An 18428-nucleotide genomic window follows, 5' to 3' on the forward strand; every position below is an offset into this window, starting at 1 on the left:
TGAGCTGTGCAGTGCAGTTGCAGCCTGGTGCTGGCTCAGGCAGCCCGAGCCACTGTTAGAGCTGTTTGCTGGCCAAGGTCTGATTTGACTTTCTCTTGGGGAAGAGCTGTACTTACTGTGTAAGGAAATAAGTTCTCAGAAAAATACTGATGTGGAGAAAACACTAAATGGCACCTTTTTTTAATGATGTTTTGACATAAAAATACTGCAGTTTTAAACTAGCAATCTGGAAACTGGCAATTCATGGCCAACTGCTGTGGTCTTGTGTATGAGGAGAACTGGAAAAAGACACATTGCCCTTGGTTCTGGCCACTCAGGGCTGTGCTGCAGCATCTGGGTAACATGTGGGTCCTCACTTAATTAACGAGCTGAGGACAGTTATGGAAGAATGTGATGGATGCCCAGGGCCTTTGGATAACACTACCAAGTTCCTTGCATTTGCTGCATTCTGCTTTGTCCAGGTATGAACTGCAGCCTTTGGAGGAGTTTATTTTCTGTGGATGACAAAACTAGTTTGAGTTAAGTCTTTTTAAAGCCAGGAACATGTTATTTCTACTTTCCATGGCTGTCTTCTTTCCTTCTACCCAGAAACTTCGCAAAATGCGAAATGTAGTCCAGAGCAGCCCTGGCTTTGCTGAGAGGACTCCCTAAGCCCCTGTTTTCAGCAGTGAATTGTTCGCTCTGAAAGCTTCTCTTGCACAAGTTCATCCTTCCATCTGCCAGTGTCCTTCCTCTATCCAGGTGTGTTGCAACAGCATCAGGTAGAGAGGCAGAAGGGCATGAGAGAGAGTTGTGTGCAGAGCACACTGTCACTGTCCCACTTTCTGACTGGGTCACCTTGGATGGGGCAGCTGAGGGTGCACTGGCAGCGCTGACATCCAGCCCTGGGCCAGACCCTGCCAGCCTGGGGGTGCTGGAGCTGGGACATGTGGGACCAGTTGCTTAAGGGGCTTGGAGGGTTGAGAACCAGACAAGTGGCAGGGAAGCCCTGCCATGGTCATCTGGCTGCAGTTGGACATGATTTTAGGGTGTTGTTAAGAGCAGTGGGCAGCACTGCATCCCTGTGAGTGCCTGCTTGCTGAGCTGGTCATTTGATAGCTCCTCGGAGGCCTAAAATGGAGCAGTGCTGGATTAGATGTACCCAGTGCCCTTGGTGTGCTCCAGGGAGATACGATCCTCGCCCTCCCGCCTCCGACCTGCTGGCGCCCAGTGCCGTCGCCACAGCAACGGGGAGAACCAGCCCATCCGCATGGAAACGGCCTTGCTGTGCCCGCCAGCCACTCGGGAGAGCGGTTCAGATGGCGAGCTCGCAAAGGTGAGGGGCACCAGCACCTCTGTGGTGACCAGCAGGGAGCCTTGGCCTGAGCTGCAGGGCTGAGCACACATCCTGCGGGTTCCTGCAGCGCTGGCACTGTCCCTGCATGTGTCCCTCCCATCCCAAAACGCTGGCATTGTCCCCAGTGCAGAGCCAGCACGTGCTCTGTTGTCTCTGACCGTGACGGATAATTTTCATTGCTGCTGCCCTATTTTTTTGGGGCTGGTCCTGAAGTCAGGGTAAGATCCAGATTATCTGTGCTGATACCTGCAGCAGTGTAGGTAGGTCACTGGTTTACCCCTGACTGGTTAGTACTTAATGCTTGTAAAATCCCTCTTTGTAAGGAAGAAAGAGCAACTGGCAGCTAAACAGTCTCCTGTAACATAGGACAGACAAATGTCATCTCGACAGCATGATTGTGTAGTGCAGCCAGTCTGGCTTTGGGCAGCAAAGTCTGAATTAATCTCTCCTCATCCTGCCTCCTAGCCCCTAAATCCCCCATCGGCTGCTCCCCTAGAGAGGGCTCAGGTTTGAAGGTGATGTTGGTGCTGATCCACTGGCTCTGATAAGGGCTGGGGAGGGCAGCTCTGCTGTGCAGCCAAGCAGGGTTTGTTCCAGTTTTACACTGGCCCTTTTGTGACTGTGTCTCTTGGCTGCAGGATCACTTGGAAGGGGATCTCCCCAGCCAGCATCCTTTTTTGGGTGGATTTTGGTAAATGGGGCTGGTTTTGAAACCATGTCCAGATTGTCCCAGAGCATCTCCCAGTGCTGGAGAAGGCTACTTTCCAGCCATTGGCCTTACTAAGAAGTCCACAGGGCTGGCCAGTCTAAAGTAATTTGCATTTCTTGGTCAGTTTGACCTTGGCAGCTCAGGAAATTGCTATTTCTATGAATTTGGCAGGAGCAAAACGAAAGGCAGTGGCCAGATCTTGCCAATGGGCTGTGTGAGAGCCTGGCTGGCAATTAGGAGAGCAAGTTGTGTGCCTGCAGGCTGGTGCATGCAGAGATGAGTCCTATTTCACCTCACCTGGGGACCTGCAGAAGGGGCAGAGGATGGGAGACTGGTGGGTAAAATATGTCATTCTCCTGCCTGGGGCTCCACATTTTATTTGTTACCTGGAGCACTGTGTGGGTGGGAAGCGTTGCCTGCTGCTGTGCAGAGGAGCCCCTTGTGCCTAATCCTTTTTCCTTTCTGCTTACATTTTTTTAGAAAAACAAGCAGTGAGGTTGCTGCTGGAAGCAGCTCTCCTAAGCAATGGCTGTTAGGGCTCCAGAGCTGCTGAGATGTTTGGATCCAGGTGCACAGCCTCGACTCTTAGTAGATGTGGGCATTGGAGGAGGGCTACGGACTCTGGAGCAATTAGAGGACCCTGCCAAGTGGCACTAGTGCAGGGGAAGCTTGGAGAACTCAGCAGAGGGGGTGTGAGTAGTTTCAAAAAAACAAAATAGCATCGAGGCATGGCCCCCCTCTACATCTCCCCAAGAGGACCCTGCAGCCCTGCTTCACCATCAGTGTGGGGACTTGGATGCTCTTAGGCTGTTCATTAGTAAAACCTCTGAGCAGTTCCTACTGCCATCGAGTACCTATTAATGCCTCTTCAGGGAGAGGAGAGCATTGGAAAAGCACAAAAACAATCTGAGGGCCCTTTATTTCTTTTTGGTCTGAGAGGTCATGGGCTGAGGTTGGAAGGGAAGAGGGGCCAGGTGGGGATGCCAGGCACGAAATCAGCACCGTGATTATCTGCCGAAGTCTGAGTGCAAAACCATAACCTGATTTGAACTGTTACTTCTTCAAGACTCCTGGGAGTGCTTTAGGGTTATAAACACCTACTCAGTGACCTGCTTTGTGCACATCTCGAGCCAGGTATTCCCACACCAGAGGGAAAGCCAGCAAAACCTGCACAGATGTCTTTAACAGCTGCAGCCGGGCTGCCGTAAGCCACCCCTGCTGCTACAGTTTATTAGCACTGCAGGGTCTGTCCCCCTCTCCCCCTTCTTGCCTGCTTGTGTGTACAGTCAGCTGTTAAAGGACACTGACATCACCTAACGGTTTAATTGAATCTCACAAAGGGATCCAAATTGGCTGCCTGACTCTTGTCACTGAGATGCTCATGGAAGAAATAGTAAATCACCAATTCAGCAGATAAAGCTGCAGCTCTGAGCAGAAAGTCCTTGTTGCTAGGGATAGGGAAGTAATTCCTCTTTGCAGAATAATACACTATTAGGGAGATGACTGAGGGCTATTTTTCCAGGCCACCAGGTTCCATCCCTGTGCAAGGGAAGGGTAACTGTGTTAGTCTAACTCCCCAAGGCGGTGTGGCACTCAGTAAGGGGTAAACAGACCTGAGGCAGCATTTTATCTGTAAGTCAGGAGCCTGTTCTGTGTTTTACACTGGGATTTAAAGGGATACAATGGAGAGTGGTCCACGTGACCGTTTATTTAGAACGGAAGGCAAGATCTCAGGAAAGACCAAGGTTGAATTGGGATGAAGCTTTGTAGCCAGCAGCAATTCTTGAGATTGTTTCGCAGAAAAAGTCATCTTTTAGTGTAGGGAATCAAGTTAGGAGGGAATGGAGTGAAAAATGTCCAAAAGCAATAGGGAAGCCCAGAGGGAGAGGATATGACCCTAATGAGAGTGCTAATGCTGTGGCCGTGCTACTGACAAATAAAGTAATTGCTGCTCAGGAGGAATGCTAGCCAGTAGAAAACGGCTTTCCACCAGATGCCAAGAAAAGCAATTAGAACTCATAAACACCAGTGGCTGACTAAAACCAGGCCCTTAATTAATAGTTTCATTTGAAGGGTAAGGAAATCGTTAAGCACTATTGGTGTCTATTAATTCCCTGCAACACGAACCACAATAGAGTTTTAAGCCTTCTTCCACTGTAGTGTGTGCAGGAAGGAGCACCTGAGCCCTTGCTTTGTGAAGCTGTGCTCCCTCCCCTCACTGACTGCCCCAGAGCACTGGGATGTGCTGCAGGATAGGACATGGTTCTGGGAGTGCTCCATCAGGGCAGGAGAGAAGGTGGATGGAAAATGTGATTTCAGTAAAAAGCTGGACAACTGAAGTACTGTGCTGGGGAGCTCGGAGTACAGGGAGCTCGGGGTCTGGAAGATTTGCATCATACTGTACAGATCCCAGCCACTGAGCCATGGAGAACAGTGTCAGCCTCTTCTGTCCAGAGCAGAGGGTGTTACAGCACTGTCCGTCCAAGGAAGAAGTAGGGGTAGCTACCAGAAGTAGGCACGGCAGGGAGGGACATAAAGCAGTGGTGATGCACTGGCAGAGTTCAAAAACCTTCACAAACACCCAGAAACCAAGAATGTTAAGGAGCGGCCTTTACAGAGAACACAGCCTTAATTTTAAGTTTGGGTAAGACCAAGATTTATTCTTCTTGTTTTCTGACTCTTGATTCACCCACATACTCTTTCCTGAATTCCAGAAGGACCACAGATCTCTTCACAATCTTACTTTTCAATTTGTTCTACCATCTTCATGTGACATGGGCACCTCTGCACTGATGCAATGAACAGGCTGCAGTAGAGAACAGCAGTGTTTGGTTTTCTGTGTTACAAACCTGCCAGCACAGCCTGGTGCCCTTCCTTTGTCAGGTTGGTTGCTATGCTGGGCACAGACACCAGCCCAGCCTTGCTGTCAGCACATCACACACCCCTTCCCCAGCCAGCTGCCTGCATATTCAGAGAGTTCATCTTGGCAGTTTATGGCTGACCTGCTATCTTCTTAAAAAGCAGAATATTAAGTTCCTAGTGCAGCCAGGAGTGAGGTAGACACTCTTCTAGTGTGTCAAACATCTATGGAAGAGCCTCACTTCCTCATTCAGATCTGTGACAGCTCGAGGAACTTCCCTTTAAGATCACCTACCCTCCCTTCAAATTCAAAGAGTTGGACTAAAGTAAGAGATTTGTCTAAATCTTGTTTTCTCCTGTCAAATGCAATTCAACAGGCTTTTCTAAGCAGAGTGATTTCTTTCAAAACCTGCCGTATGCCATTCAGCCCCATGAAGGAGGTTCACTGCCTTGTTGCTATGGTACCCTTTCTCTAGAGGAAAAAAATAGTTAACTATGCAATTTAAGAAACTACAGAGGAATGACAGAATGAGAAATAATAGAAAGGAAGATTCTGCATTTGCAATATAACTGCTGGCTGCTCCAAAATACACTGTGTTTACAGGTGAAATTCTTGCCCAGAGCATGTTGTATAGGGCCAGGGCTTCTCTGGCAGCAGGGATTTCAGTGAGATGCCCTTTGCTGGGCACTGTGCCTCTGCCATCCAGCAAATCAATCCTGTAGTCAGTTACTGCTGTTACCTTCCCTGCTTAATGCTCCTGACATATTTTCTTGGCAGAAATTCTGGATAGAGCTGGGACAGTGATAATACATCACAGACCCACAACAAGCTCCTGCTGCTTGTGGATACACAGAGGTACAATTCAAGACTTAAGTGCTTTGTATCTCCTTGGCAGCATTTCATTATTCCTTGGGCCTAGTAACCCCTACTTGCTTTCCCCAGGACCCTGGAAAATCCAGTTTGTGGTGCACAAGGCAGGGCCAAAGAGACTGCAGGCATCAAACCTGGCAAGACCCCAGCAGCCCCTTTAGAAAGAGTGGTGCTTTCCTTTGCCAAGAGCAGTGGCAGGTCAGTACAGCTTGGATGAAACAAAGTGCTGCAAGAGATCTTTGCCAGGAATGGATCCAGGCTGGTGCTCTGTGAACAGGGAGAGCTGCCTCTCTTAGGGCACACGTAGCTCTGTGAGCCAGGGGGAAGGAAAGTTACTCCATGCCTTGTTTCCCAATGTGAGCTGTGAGACAAAGAGGGAAGGAAGATGACCTGACCCTGTGCAGTTGTTTATTACAAATGACTACAAGGAGATCGAGATCTCAGGCTCTCCTTCTGCCTGACAAGGGCACTAATGGCATGGAGGACTAGTCAAGAGCCACATGTGGTGGTAAGAGGGAGAGAGCAGTCGAAAAGCAATAATAAGGCAAAATACTTCTGGGAACACAGCAGGAATGGCTGTCAAAAGACCAACATTTTAATCAACAAACTTTGTACACAAGAGGCTTCCCACTAAGGGAATACACGGATTCCTGCTTTCACCAGCAGCTTCTACCTCCTGCATTTTTAAGGCTCAGCATGGCCTCTCCAAGCTTCCCTAAACAAGAACTTCCAGGGAGGGTGGCCTTCCAGAATCTGTCACAGAAGCAATATTCAACTCAGTCCCTGATGAACTGATTCTGAAAGCTGGGTGTCCCTTGCACTGCCCTCACAGTCTCCTGGCTTTCCGTGGGCGGCAGCCGTTGTGGGGGACTGGGGTGTTGTCAGTGATGGAGATGACCTCCAAACCTCCCATGGTCAGCCCCTTGATGGCAGCCTGCAACGAGACAGCAGATGACAGTTACCAACACACAGAGCAGCAGAGAAAGGAAAAAGCTCAGGCCAAAACAGTTTCGTCCCCCATCTGAAAATCAACTTGCTCCAATGCTTCTTCTCACTTTGTAATTCTTAAAATTAAGTAACTCATGTCAGAAAACCCAGTTTAAACTTACCTGCTCTAGTCCTTTATTAAACATTCCCATTAATTTTCCTACTTTTTAGCCATAAGAAGTCCCAAATACAGCTTTTATTCTACCTCCAAAATGGTATTACTCTAATATTCTAATGACTCTAAAAACTCATTACTGGGCACTTGGGTGAGGAACCCTTTGTATCAGCTTCAGAAAAAACAAGTTAATTGAGACCAGCCTGATTTTAGCAAACATCCATGACAGCTGAGAAAATAAAGTATGGAAAAGAAACTCCAACACCTACTTTGCGTCCTGGTCCCAGTCCTTTCACCATGACTCGCACGTGCAATACACCCTTCGTACGTGCTTTCTGTGAAAAGAACAACTGGTTAGTGTTCTCTCTGACATAAACTCTGGCTCCCCTGCTGTCTCTCATTTTCATAGCAGTATTAAAGTAAAAATAAAGATTAGGTAATAATGGATACAGAAGATAGATATGGGGATTAGTGCAGAGACACTAAGAGCAAAGGAGGCTGGGATATGGTCATGGCAGTTCAAGAGAACTTCTGTGCTGGACTATCAGCTCTGCACACAGAGAAAGCTCTCAAATCAAACTATCTGTGACCTAAAGCCAGGGCAGAAAAGGACATATCCATGGATACATGACTGAAGCGGCAAGGGACTAACAAAGACTAACTCTAAGCTGTTTTCCTTTCTCTAATGTGGCGACTTCTCCCCTGTGAGCAGTGGATTCTTTCTGGAGAGTAAATGAGAAGAGCAGGCAAGCTTTAGATTTGCTGTGCAGGAGTCCACACCTCCAGTGCAAAAATTCTAGGGGCTTGCAAATTGGAAATGAAGAACTACTGTACAGCACAGCCCTGCTGCCACCACGTGGAGGGAGCTCTTCTGGCTCTCTTTCTCATTGTGCTCTGGTGCAATTAACGTACTAACTACTTCAACAGTGACAGAATAAATGTCCAAGCACAGCTATGCAGCTATTATAAGGCTCCAACGAGTACAGATTAATAGTGAAGATGTTCTTACATCCCTCCGAGTCAACCACAATAAGCTGTTGGCCAGCAGTGGCACCAAACTCCTCTGGCATGAAAGGCTGGAGTGAGTTCCACCTAATTTACGATAAGGGTTTTCAGTTTAACCTTGCCTCATTTTGCTGTAATGAGGACCATGGCACAGCCAGCCTCATCTCCTCCACCTGGACACCCACATGGTGTTTTTTTAGAAAGAGTTACAATGAACCATATGCAGCTAGAAACTACAGGTACAAGAACATCACTTTATCTTGACTGGAGCTCAGTTCTGTGGCAGAGAGCAGACATAAAACATCCAGACAGTAACTACAACTACTTCTCAGTCCCCATACAGTGCAAAACTGGAACTGCTGCTGATTCAGGGGCTACATTCCCCAAATGACTGGGAAGTGTTCACTTAGGAAAACAGGAGGCTATGCAGAATGGCATTAGGAAAGGACAGGCTCCAAGTTACAATCACACATTTCCAATCACAACCTGCACAGCTCAGCTCATACTCTGGGCATTTTAACAGCTCTTTCAAACACACTTTGTCTGCGTGCAAATGAAATTGAGACACTGCTCCAGCACCACAGAACAGCTATGGAGTGCTGCCTGTGAGCCAGGCCTGTGCCCAGGTATGGGGGCAGGCAGTCAGTGCTCCCCTCGGGAGGTGGGGATCTCGGGTGGGACTCACCACTGCTGCTGCCATGGCTGCGGTCTGTGCTGCGATGGCAGTGCCCTTCTTGGCGTTCTGGAAGCCCTCTGTGCCGCAGGATGTGCGGGAAAAAGGCTGGTTGTCAAAGCTCACCACCTGGATGTGGGTGCTGTGGAAAGACAGGGGTAAAGGGAAGAAGCAAGCTGGAACGAAGCTTCATTCTCCAGTTTCTCGCTCACCTTACTGGCACAGCTGACTGCAGGACTTCTGCCTCCCTTTCAAAGTATCCCACTTAAACCCACTGCAGAGACCACCAGCAGTGACCTTCTGGTCATCTTACAGACACGGGCAGAACTTTTCTGGAGAAGGTGTGCTTTACACATTCAGTACACCTCAGACTCCACTCAGCCCTTTCTGACCCACCTCTCACTGCATGTTATCTCTTCTATTAAAAAAACAAAAGTGCACAAAACACTTCTAGAACTTGAAAGAGCCTTAAGCAGTAACATATCACAGGGGGAATCACTGATGAAACACAACTGTCTCTCATGGAGAATATGATAATTTTTTCAACACCAAAAGAAAAAGAAATAGTACAGAATAGTACAGAAATAGTGCTAGAGCAGTGGGCTGGAAGTAAGCTTCTGTTAAAACTATCAGCATCTGATTATTCATATCAGAATGTAATCAAAATGTATAAAACCAATCTCATTGCTTTTAAGATACTCCAAGGACAGTTGTGCTCCCTGAACAACAATGAGGTTTAAATCAAGGGACATCTTCCCAGCCATGAACACCACTCCCCTGGCTGTTTTCCTTTGAGCCTTTAGATCAAAATGATGACAGGCCAAACCCCGGGTTCTAAACTTTTATTTCATACGAGAGCAGAAATGGAGCAGTTCATTTGCTTACTTGTTGTACGTTGCTTTGATGTGAGCTATCGGGACCTCTTCATAAACCTTGCCATCCCATCTCATGGAGTTCCTCTGCAGGATTGAAGAGCTGAGGAGCAAAACAAGAGTTATCAGGCCTCGCTCTTTAAACGTTACAAAGTTTCATTTCATAACGGGAAATAAGGAAAGAAGGGATCAAGCCTCCGAAAAACACAAGCTGCGTTTCTGATTGAGTCAAGCGGCTCCCTCCCCTTCCTCGTCTGAAAACCCACCGAAGGCGATAAAACCTCGCAGCAAGCGGCAGATGGCAGCGCCCTCCCGGCGCGGCCTGGCCTCGGCTCTCACCTCTGCTCGGTCGCGCTCTGCTTCTCCGTCTCCTTGGCAGCCGCCCCCGCCGTGTCCTGCAGCCTCGGGAGGCCGGTGCGGAGCCCGCGGCACAGGGCGGCGGCGCGGGCCCTGAGGGAGACAACCACCGGTGAGCGCTGGGGGGGTGCGAGGATTCGGGACAGCGATACCGAGAATCCCCAGCGGCCACCCCGCAGCGAGGGGAGCTCTCCTCTCTGTCCCCTCGCTGTCCCCCGCTCCCCACAGCCCGTCCCGCTCTCCCCGCTCACCCCCAGCCCAGCACGCGTTGCCCGGCGACCGCCATGGCGGCGCTCATGGCGGCGGCTGCGACCCGCGGCGGGGAGCGGCGGCGCGGGGCACGCCGGGAACGAGGAGGGGACATGGCGGGGCATTGTGGGGCGCGGGTGATGGCGGCGCCCCTGGCCCGGCGGGCGGCGGGCAGCGCTCGGTGGGTTTGTAGCGCTGCCGCGCGGCGCCCGTGGAAGCTTTTTGGGGCGATGTGCTTGTTGAGGCTTCCCCGAATCACGCAGCCCTTGGAAAAGGAGGAGGAAGAGGTGGCAGCGCTCATGGAGCAGGTAGAGGGGGCATGGCGGTGTTGATGGCGCTCTCAGGCATGAGGGGAGAGGAGCATCAGGGGCTGTCCGCCTTGCACACGCCGTCTGTGATGTTGCTCCCCGAGTGTTCTGCGTGCGGTGTGCACCATATCTCGTGGGTGCTGGTGGTGTTCCCATGGTCTTGGTGTCCCTGTCACACGCTCCTGCTGCAAGCAGGGAACCCTGCTCAACCTCAGGAAATTCCCGTTGCCTTAGGTTTGCTGAGTTGGGAATAATTTAATTCTGCTTGCTAATACCTATAGTGCTTGTGGCTGAATAATTCTTTATGTTGCTCTTCTAGATAGAGCTGGAGAAGAGCCACTATTCAGATCACGAAATCCGTAAGCTGGAGGAGGAGGAGCAGCTCAAGAGGAAGAAGGAAAGCTTGTACGATGAGGATGAAGCACGTGGCAAGACGGTCATCATGGCTCAGGACCTGGAGGAGAAATGGGAACAGAAGTTCCTGCGGTTCAAAGCTGCCCCGCGGATAACAGGTGCAGCCTGGAGTTCGTGCTGGGTGAGAACACCCAGATTGTTTGCCAGAGTGCAATTTAGTAGAAGGAAGGCATTTTTGGGTCTTTTTTTTTATTATTGTTTTAAAGAGAGTCTTGACTCTATGGCATCACACGTGCAGTTAACTGTCTGACAGGAAAATCAGTGTTCCTATGCTGCAAAAATGTGTGTATTCCGTAGGGAAAAATGGTGAAAAAAAGATGTGTTTTTCAGACAAGAGAAATGTTTGGTTATTTGGTTCCCAAGCTCTGCTTAGTGCTCTTGCTGATTTTTGTGAAGGTGGAGATCCAGGCTGTTTATTATAGAGTCCTTCTGAAAAGGAAAACAGGAGGTGAATCCTGCAATGACTTCCAGAGTGACTGAGAGCATTCCTGTCTAGATTTTTTTGTCTTATTCCATGTATCCACATTTGTGTATTGTTGCTGGATGTGAGGGACAGAGGGTTGGTAATCAAGGGGAGCAGAGCACGCTGCCAGGAGACTTTGTTTTCATCATGTGTTGGTTTTTGGCAGATGCTGATAAAAGCAATGATCGAACATCGTTGAGCAGGAAGCTGGACAGCAACTTGATGCTTCTGGTGAAACAGAAAATTGGTAACCAGGAGCTGTGGCTCCTGCCTCAAGTGGAGTGGCAGCCTGGAGAGACTCTACGGAGCACAGCTGAGCGAGCCATGGCTACGTTTTTGGGTGTGTAACTTGACCCTCCCTCTTGTTTGTCCCAGTGGTTTTCTTTCAGTGCCCTGTCTGAGAGATTCTTGCCATCTGCTGTGGTGAAATCTTCTCCTGTCTGCTGGGAAAAGGCATGTTATGGCAGAGAGCTGGCACACTGTGAGTTGGGATCTCTGTCTGCCCGTAGCAGCAGTACCATGTCTGGCCATCATGATCTGATTTTGGGGTATCACCAGACACTTCTGGATGTCTGGGATTGCTTTGGGATTCTCTTTCCCTCTAGTTGCCCTGTAGTAGCTTTTGTGGCAGATGGGTGATGATGGCAAACATTTGTCCTTGCTTTTCACTCAAGATTGGCAAAGCTGGATACCCTCCCCTTCCTCCCTCTCCCACTCTGAGAGGTCTCTCTGGTCCCCAAATAAGTTGTTTTTTCATGAGAAAATCCACAGGTTTTTTCACAGTTGTCAGTATTTCTGCTAAAGAGGGAACAGTCAGTCTGACTGGCTTATGCTGTGTTTTTATTGTACAGGGGAGCAGTTATTGTTGCTCTATATTCTTATGTCTTACTGTCTTTCTCTTACATTGCTGGCTTCTTGCAGGAGATCACGTTCAAGCCAAAGTCCTGGGGAATGCACCATATGGGATTTACAAGTATAAATTCCCCAGGGCCATCAGAACTGAGAATAATGTGGGAGCCAAAGTCTTCTTCTTCAAAGCCTACCTCCAAAGCAGTGATTTGTCCCAGGCAGAGCTGAAGGCAGATTATCTGTGGGTCACAAAGAAGGAGCTGGGAGATTACCTGAAGTCGGAATACCTGAAAAAAGTCAATCGATTCCTCCTGGACTTGTAAGCAATGGCCTGTGCTCCAGCAGATGGGGAAGATGTGGGACGTGGCTCCAGGGAGGAGCGTGGCTGCTGCTTTGCATGGTCGGTGTGTATCAGATGTTCACTTGGGCTCTGGAGGATAATTTGCCTTTGCCTTATTTCCCAGTTCTCTTCGCTGGGCCTGTACTGAATAAATATTAAAATCTATACTTGGAAGCGAAGCTTTCCTGAGGGAGTTCTTTGCTCTTGTTGAATTCTCTTCCTCCACCTCTTCTGGAAATGCATGTTGTGATCTTTTCCTCTCCCAAGAGTGTGGTTCCCTGGGGCTGTGGTACCCAGAAGGTTTGCTTTCCTCTCCGGATTCCTGTCACAGGCTCAGCCTCAAAGGGTTTCTCCTTGCTACAGCTAATGCTTATCGCTGGTACCTGCTCTCTGATAAGAGCAGCACTGGAGGGTTATCTGTGTGTCCGGGTGGGAACAGACTCTCCTGACCACCAGCCAGGACAAGGTGGGTTTCTGGGCAGATGTGAGCAGGGATATTTACAGCTTATTAACTTTTAGTGTTACCTGCCTCTGGCTTGGAGTCTGTGATGCACAGTGGCCGTGGAGGACATGGATCCATGAGGAATAGACAGCTGCCTTCCCACTCACACTGCCTCCCTGTGAGCTTCGGGTTACAGCAACAGACACTGGAGGAGGATAACAGCAACAGAAGCTGCTCTCTGTCTGGGCTGGGAGGCTTGTTTTTCCTGGGAGGAGAAGGTGCTTTATCATTGCTGCCTCGTGGGAGCAGCCTCAAAGGTGTCCCTAGGGAGTTTTTAGCTCCCATTCCCACTGCATCAGGCCAGCACTGCTAACCAGCACAGCTGGGTCTGCCTCAGGCAGCCTGACCCTATTACCCCAATTTCTTTATTAGAAGATCTATCCTGGGCTTATGTGGTGCTGTCTTGGCGCTCTGAGGCTGGTTCTGTTGTTGGAGGTTTTTTCTGGTTGTAAATGTTGCTGTTCAGTAGTCAAGAGTGCTGCTGGACCTCGCAGGGAATGAGCTTCCTCCAGCAGCAGGGAGAGAGGGAGGAAATAACTGTCGTTAATCATCCAGAGAGAGTTTGGCCTCCAGAGGTGGAACTGGAGATTGCTGTATGTATTTTATCAATCCTTTGGGAGCTGTTGAGCTCCAGGCCTCAAATTAAAGTTATCCTTAATCACTCTGCAAGCCATTGGGATGGAGGGTAACACAGAAACCTTCCATTTTCTAGTGCAGGACAGTTTAGGAGCTGCAGGTTTGCCATAAATTACCAACAAAATCTGGGTCCTGGAAGCATCCTCACAGGCCAGGCAAGGAGGCTGAGTCTGCAGCAGAGAGCAGTGGCAAAGAGGAAATAAATGTGGAGCAGAACACGTGCCTGAAAGACTGCAGATTTTTGGCTGCTCTCTGAGATCAGTACTGCTGAAGAGAGGCCTCTTACCTTTTACAGGAGTGGAAGCTCCTGCAGCAGGGGGACGTGAGTCCTTCCCCTCAGGCTGTGCCCCTCCTGTGGGGGACATGGGTGCAGTCAGTACAGGTTTTCTCTGCTGCTCTTGTTTCAGGCTGTCACTGGCTTCAGAAGATGCAGCAGAGCCCTTGTGGCCACAGGCTTAAGGCATGCCCTTAGCTAAAGAGTCTGCCCTGATTCCCATAGCAGGGCAGGTTTTTTATTGCTGGGACAAAACCTTCAAAGCATAAAAAATGTTGTTTAATCTGTGCTTGCTCCTAAAAGACAGCACAAATGAAAGAAAAGACTGTACTGAAACCTTGCAGATCTTCAGACCCAGACAGTTCCTATTTCTGGATTACTCAAGCTGCAAGTCTTTCGGCATTGTCTGTGCTGAGAGATGTCTAGCTCCTTCAGCAGTGGAAAGGTCAGAATCAACAGCATCCTTCATTTAAAAATACTTTTTCCTTGTCCTCAGACCTTCTTACAGATAGCATGTGTGTGAGAAGCTTGGTCTATTCTGAAAGCTGAAAGTGTTGTTTTCTCATCACCTGAAACAAAAATTCCTGCTTGCAACCTGCGTGGGAACAGCACCATTTATTAATTTATTTATTAATTTATAAAAAAAAAAAATTCCTTTAGTTGATTTTATTTAAAACCACTCAGCCAGTTGCTGCAAATGATCCCAGATCCCGAAACTCAGGGGCTTTTGCTCAGTTCTCCTGTGGGATGTCTTCCCCAGCCTTGGGGAGAGGGAAGGCAGGAGGATCCTCGAAGATGGTTTGAGTCTTCTCATTTCCTCTACCCCCGAACTCCTGCAGTAGGTCACTGAGGCTGTTCTTTTCCTTTGGGAACTTGGTGGCTGCAGGCTGTCTTTCCACTCAATGTGAACCTGTTCCCATACTCAGAGCTGCAGAAGTCTGAGCAGGCTGGTGTGATATATTTTGCTGGTAACTGCTGCAAGGGCAGCACAAAGCCTGAGAGCCTTTTCTGAGAGAGCAGAAGAAACCTGTGGAGTCGTGGCTGTGTGAGAGTTGCTGCAGCCAGGTGTGTCTCTTGCAGTCCAGCACAAAGAGCAGGGGGAACATTTTACTTTAGTTGAACATAAAACATAAAACTCCCCTTGCAAACGTTATGGAGAACCACCAGAGTGTTTTACTCGGTGTTGGGGGAGGCTGGAGCTTTTTTGCACCCAAATCCTGGAGGATTTTTCTTACCTTGACAACGGCCTCACATCAGATTTCTGCCAGAACCTGAGGCCACAGCAAGTCCCTGGGAGAGAAACTGAATTTGTTGTGGCTCTGCACCTGATCTGCTCCGATCTCTGTGAGATCAGTTGAAGAGCTCTCCTGTGAACCATGCACTGGAGAGAGGAATTTTGGAAAGGACCCATAACTCCTCACTTTGAGAGCAGCAATGTGAGGTTATCTAAGCAGTCCAAGGTAAGATTGGTGCTGCTGTTACCTGCTCCTGATTGTGCACACCAGAGAGGAGGCTCCTGACTGCTCATGCTGCAGAGGCTTTCTGCTCCTCAAGGCCATTTTTGGCATAGGATGATTCCATTCTTGAGAGTCATAGACAAAAAGCCTCATCTTTTCCCTCTCCAAGGGGGAAGGAAGCATCTCAAGATGTCCTGATCCTGGTGTGATGCAGTCCAGCAGCTGTTGCTAAAAGTCTCCAGTAGCAGACACAAATGGAAGGAGCAGTTGCATTCTGAAACACTGGCATCTAAACCATTGCTTAAACCACCATGTTAGAAGAGAAAGCTAAAGGTTTTCTTTGTGGCAAGTTGATACTAGCACTCCCCTCCAGTGGAGGAGAAATAACAAGTACTAATAAAAACATTTCCAGCTTCACAGATACAGTTTTCCTTTACTTTTACAAAATTGTTCACTAGCTGATATCTTCTCCTTGTCTGTGTATGTTTTGGGGGTTGGTGTTCTCTACGTAGAGCCCTGTTCATATGTTTTGTGATAGATACAGTGTGAACTTTTCAGAACCTCACACTTTCTCACATAATGCAAAGCTGCCGTCTGTTGCTCCTCCTGGCTGAACCCAAGCAATGAAAGTCTTTAAAATTGGGAAGATAAATACATGCAGAGCCAGGAGAGACCTTTGGAGCCTCAGGCTACACCTCTTCCTGCTCTCTGAAAACCTCTAGGAGGAAAGATGTTATTCTCCCAAATAAAACCATGAGCAGAGAGAGTTGCTGGGGTGCGGGGAGCACCCTCAGGCATCCCTGACTGCCGGGGCAAGGGGTGAGCTGGCTCAGGGAGGATGGGAATTGTGCTGTCCCAGCTGCTGCAGCCTTTGGGCTCATTTTCTGTCCTGGAGGATGAAGCATCTCCAGCAGCGTCAGTCCCTTTGCCTTTATGTTCAAGCTCCCATTCTTGTGTTGGAAGGGATCTGACTCCTTGGAAGGAATTTTTCTGCAGGTGCTGCTCTTTCCTGCTGTGCTCTGCTGCCTGCAGGGGAGGCAGCGTGGGCTGTTCTGCTCATGGCAGCCCAGACACCCAGCAGAAAGTTGTGTGGGAAATCTGCTTGAGGTCACCAGTGACATGACTGGACTAGATCCCATCCTTTTGTTTATAAAGACGCATTTTTCCTCCCTTTATTTGTGAAATCCCTGTGGGTTGGTATAACCAGCATGTTGGAAAGACACAGAGTGGGGCAGTCAGGAGGCAAGGCTTGAGTGAATCTCTGCAAAAGTAAGAATGGATATACAAGAACGGGTGCTGCTGGGAAACTTGTACTCAGGGTCAAATTTCCCCAGAAGCTTTGTTAATAATACCCAATCCTTAACATCAGCCTCTCAAAAAGGAAAGCCAAGAATTTTTGAGGTGAGTGTGAAATGCTGACAACAGGAACCCCCTTCAGGGTAGTTCCAGCTACAGCTTTGCTGTCAAGGCTACTTTTCCCTATCAGATCTTGTGGGGTATAAAATCCTTTGTCAGGACTTCATAGGCAATGCTTGAAGACCCAGAGACATTTCTCAATTGAATTATGAAGGGTCTTTCAGCAATATTAAAATGAAGCTTCAAAACCCAGGCACAGCAACGAAGCCCTTATGGAAAGAATGCAAGGCTTTAGGACTTACCATCACAGCCCACTCCAGGAGCAGGACTCTGCTGCCAGCAACTGGCTCTTTACCTGGCTGCTGAACATCCAATTTCATAATTAACTGATGCAAAAATGGAGGAAAAGATTTTTCAGTTAACAGTTTGAAGTTTAAGCTGAACTCTGTTGGAGCTTAAGGTGAGAGCTGATGTTGAAGGCAGATCATCTTCTGAGGGGCTGCTCTTCCTCTCAGGCATCTGGGCAGAGGGAGACTGGGGACATCATGACATGAGACATGGGCCAGCACTGCTGCTGCCTGCCTGCTTTCTGCTCTCTCTCATCTATCAAAGTAATTATACTCATTACATTTCTCCTTTCAGGTTTTACCCTCCCAAATGTTATTCCTCAGCATTAAACCTGTGGGATGAGTGAATTATTGGGGAAAAAAAACCTAGATATAATCCAGTTTAATGGGCACATAGAAAAAACACATTGGGTTTGAAGGGTGGCTCAGCCAGCGTCCTGCTTCTGCAGGCAAATAGAAATTTATCTTGATGTGTGTATATATCTAGTTTCGTGATCTGTGAGCTCTTAATAATTGGTTTGGTGACCTGCCGGCAGTGTTCTCTCTCTGTAGAGCTTTCCCCAGTCCCCGGTTAATATAATGGGTCACAAATCCCATTTGCTTTTGAATTCTGAGTAATCCTTTTGTTAATGTCGCCTATTGCTTTTCTGGAAGCATTGGACGAAATCGGAGCCATGTGCTAATCAGTAAATCTGGTTCTGCATGTTTGGGAGCCGCTGCCCTGCCCCGCCTGCCCTTTCCAAATTCCTGATGCAGCTCATTTGTGTCAGACCCAAAATGCCCCTCTGCAGAACAGCAATTATTTTCCAGGTTGTGCTACTACCAAGTGGCACAGGCTGCAAATGATGGATGAGCTTGAGGAAAGGGGGATTTGATGGGGAGTGGGTAGCCAAGCCATGAGGGGGTTTGGGGAGGAGGGAAATCGGGTGTTCAGGGTGTCTGATCCCACCAGTGCCCTGTGTGGAGGGGCAGTGAGTCTCCCCTTTCAGGGGGTGGGACTCATTGGGACCCACTTTTCAGCCTCTGCTGAACATCCAGGCTTGTCCCTCCTTGGGGAATGTGGTGCAGCAGACAGTGCCTTCCCCCGGAATGCTGGAGGCTCCTGGAGCCGGGGCAGGAGGCAGTGAGCAAGATGGGCATTACCTGCCCCAGATCTTTCTGGATTTCATATCACTTAATTTTCTCTGCCTGCAAATAGGATTAAGGTGAGCTATATCTGTGTTGCCTGTTCTCTCCTGTCCTTGTGGGTAGGTAGTTACCCGAGCCCTTTCAGAGGAACAAGAAGCTGCCAGACACCCCCTAAGGTGACACCAGGTACATCCGTGCTGAAGGAAGGAAGGAAGGGAGAGCATCAGCTCCTGAGATTGCTTGAAGACAAGGTTAAAATCATCAGCTACAAGGGGTTGGTAGGGACCGTGTTCCTGCTGCAGTGGTTGTCCATGAATTGAA

The 18428-nt window shown here is 48.8% G+C and overlaps 2 protein-coding genes across 2 annotated transcripts; one reads left to right on the plus strand and one right to left on the minus strand.

Annotated features, from left to right (window-relative positions):
* Positions 1-6348: 6348 nt before the first annotated feature.
* Positions 6349-10123, minus strand: MRPS11 (mitochondrial ribosomal protein S11). Its single transcript, XM_014886315.2, has 6 exons — positions 10036-10123; positions 9767-9877; positions 9441-9530; positions 8568-8697; positions 7147-7212; positions 6349-6709 (listed from the first exon to the last, which is right to left on the minus strand). The coding sequence occupies exons 1-6, from the start codon at positions 10080-10082 to the stop codon at positions 6602-6604; spliced, it is 552 nt and encodes a 183-aa protein (XP_014741801.2). The 5' UTR covers positions 10083-10123; the 3' UTR covers positions 6349-6601.
* Positions 10124-10130: 7 nt separating this feature from the next.
* Positions 10131-12581, plus strand: MRPL46 (mitochondrial ribosomal protein L46). Its single transcript, XM_014886342.2, has 4 exons — positions 10131-10341; positions 10661-10853; positions 11385-11558; positions 12140-12581. The coding sequence occupies exons 1-4, from the start codon at positions 10147-10149 to the stop codon at positions 12388-12390; spliced, it is 813 nt and encodes a 270-aa protein (XP_014741828.2). The 5' UTR covers positions 10131-10146; the 3' UTR covers positions 12391-12581.
* The last annotated feature ends 5847 nt before the right edge of the window (positions 12582-18428 follow it).

The sequence above is a fragment of the Sturnus vulgaris genome, chromosome 13 (genome assembly GCF_052056855.1).
Source record: "Sturnus vulgaris isolate bStuVul1 chromosome 13, bStuVul1.hap1, whole genome shotgun sequence".
Lineage (NCBI taxonomy): Eukaryota > Metazoa > Chordata > Aves > Passeriformes > Sturnidae > Sturnus > Sturnus vulgaris.

Excerpts from the sequence above, each read along its gene's own strand:
- MRPS11 (XM_014886315.2), bottom strand. The coding sequence starts at position 10,082 with ATGAGCGCCGCCATGGCGGTCGCCGGGCAACGCGTGCTGGGCTGGGG. Across the intron at positions 9,531-9,766 it reads CAGAGCGCGACCGAGCAGAG|CTCTTCAATCCTGCAGAGGA; the intron begins GTGAGAGCCGAG and ends TTTGCTCCTCAG. Across the intron at positions 7,213-8,567 it reads CAGCCATGGCAGCAGCAGTG|AAAGCACGTACGAAGGGTGT; the intron begins GTGAGTCCCACC and ends TTCTTTTCACAG.
- MRPL46 (XM_014886342.2), top strand. The coding sequence starts at position 10,147 with ATGGCGGGGCATTGTGGGGCGCGGGTGATGGCGGCGCCCCTGGCCCGG. Across the intron at positions 10,342-10,660 it reads TGGCAGCGCTCATGGAGCAG|ATAGAGCTGGAGAAGAGCCA; the intron begins GTAGAGGGGGCA and ends TTGCTCTTCTAG. Across the intron at positions 11,559-12,139 it reads AGCCATGGCTACGTTTTTGG|GAGATCACGTTCAAGCCAAA; the intron begins GTGTGTAACTTG and ends GGCTTCTTGCAG.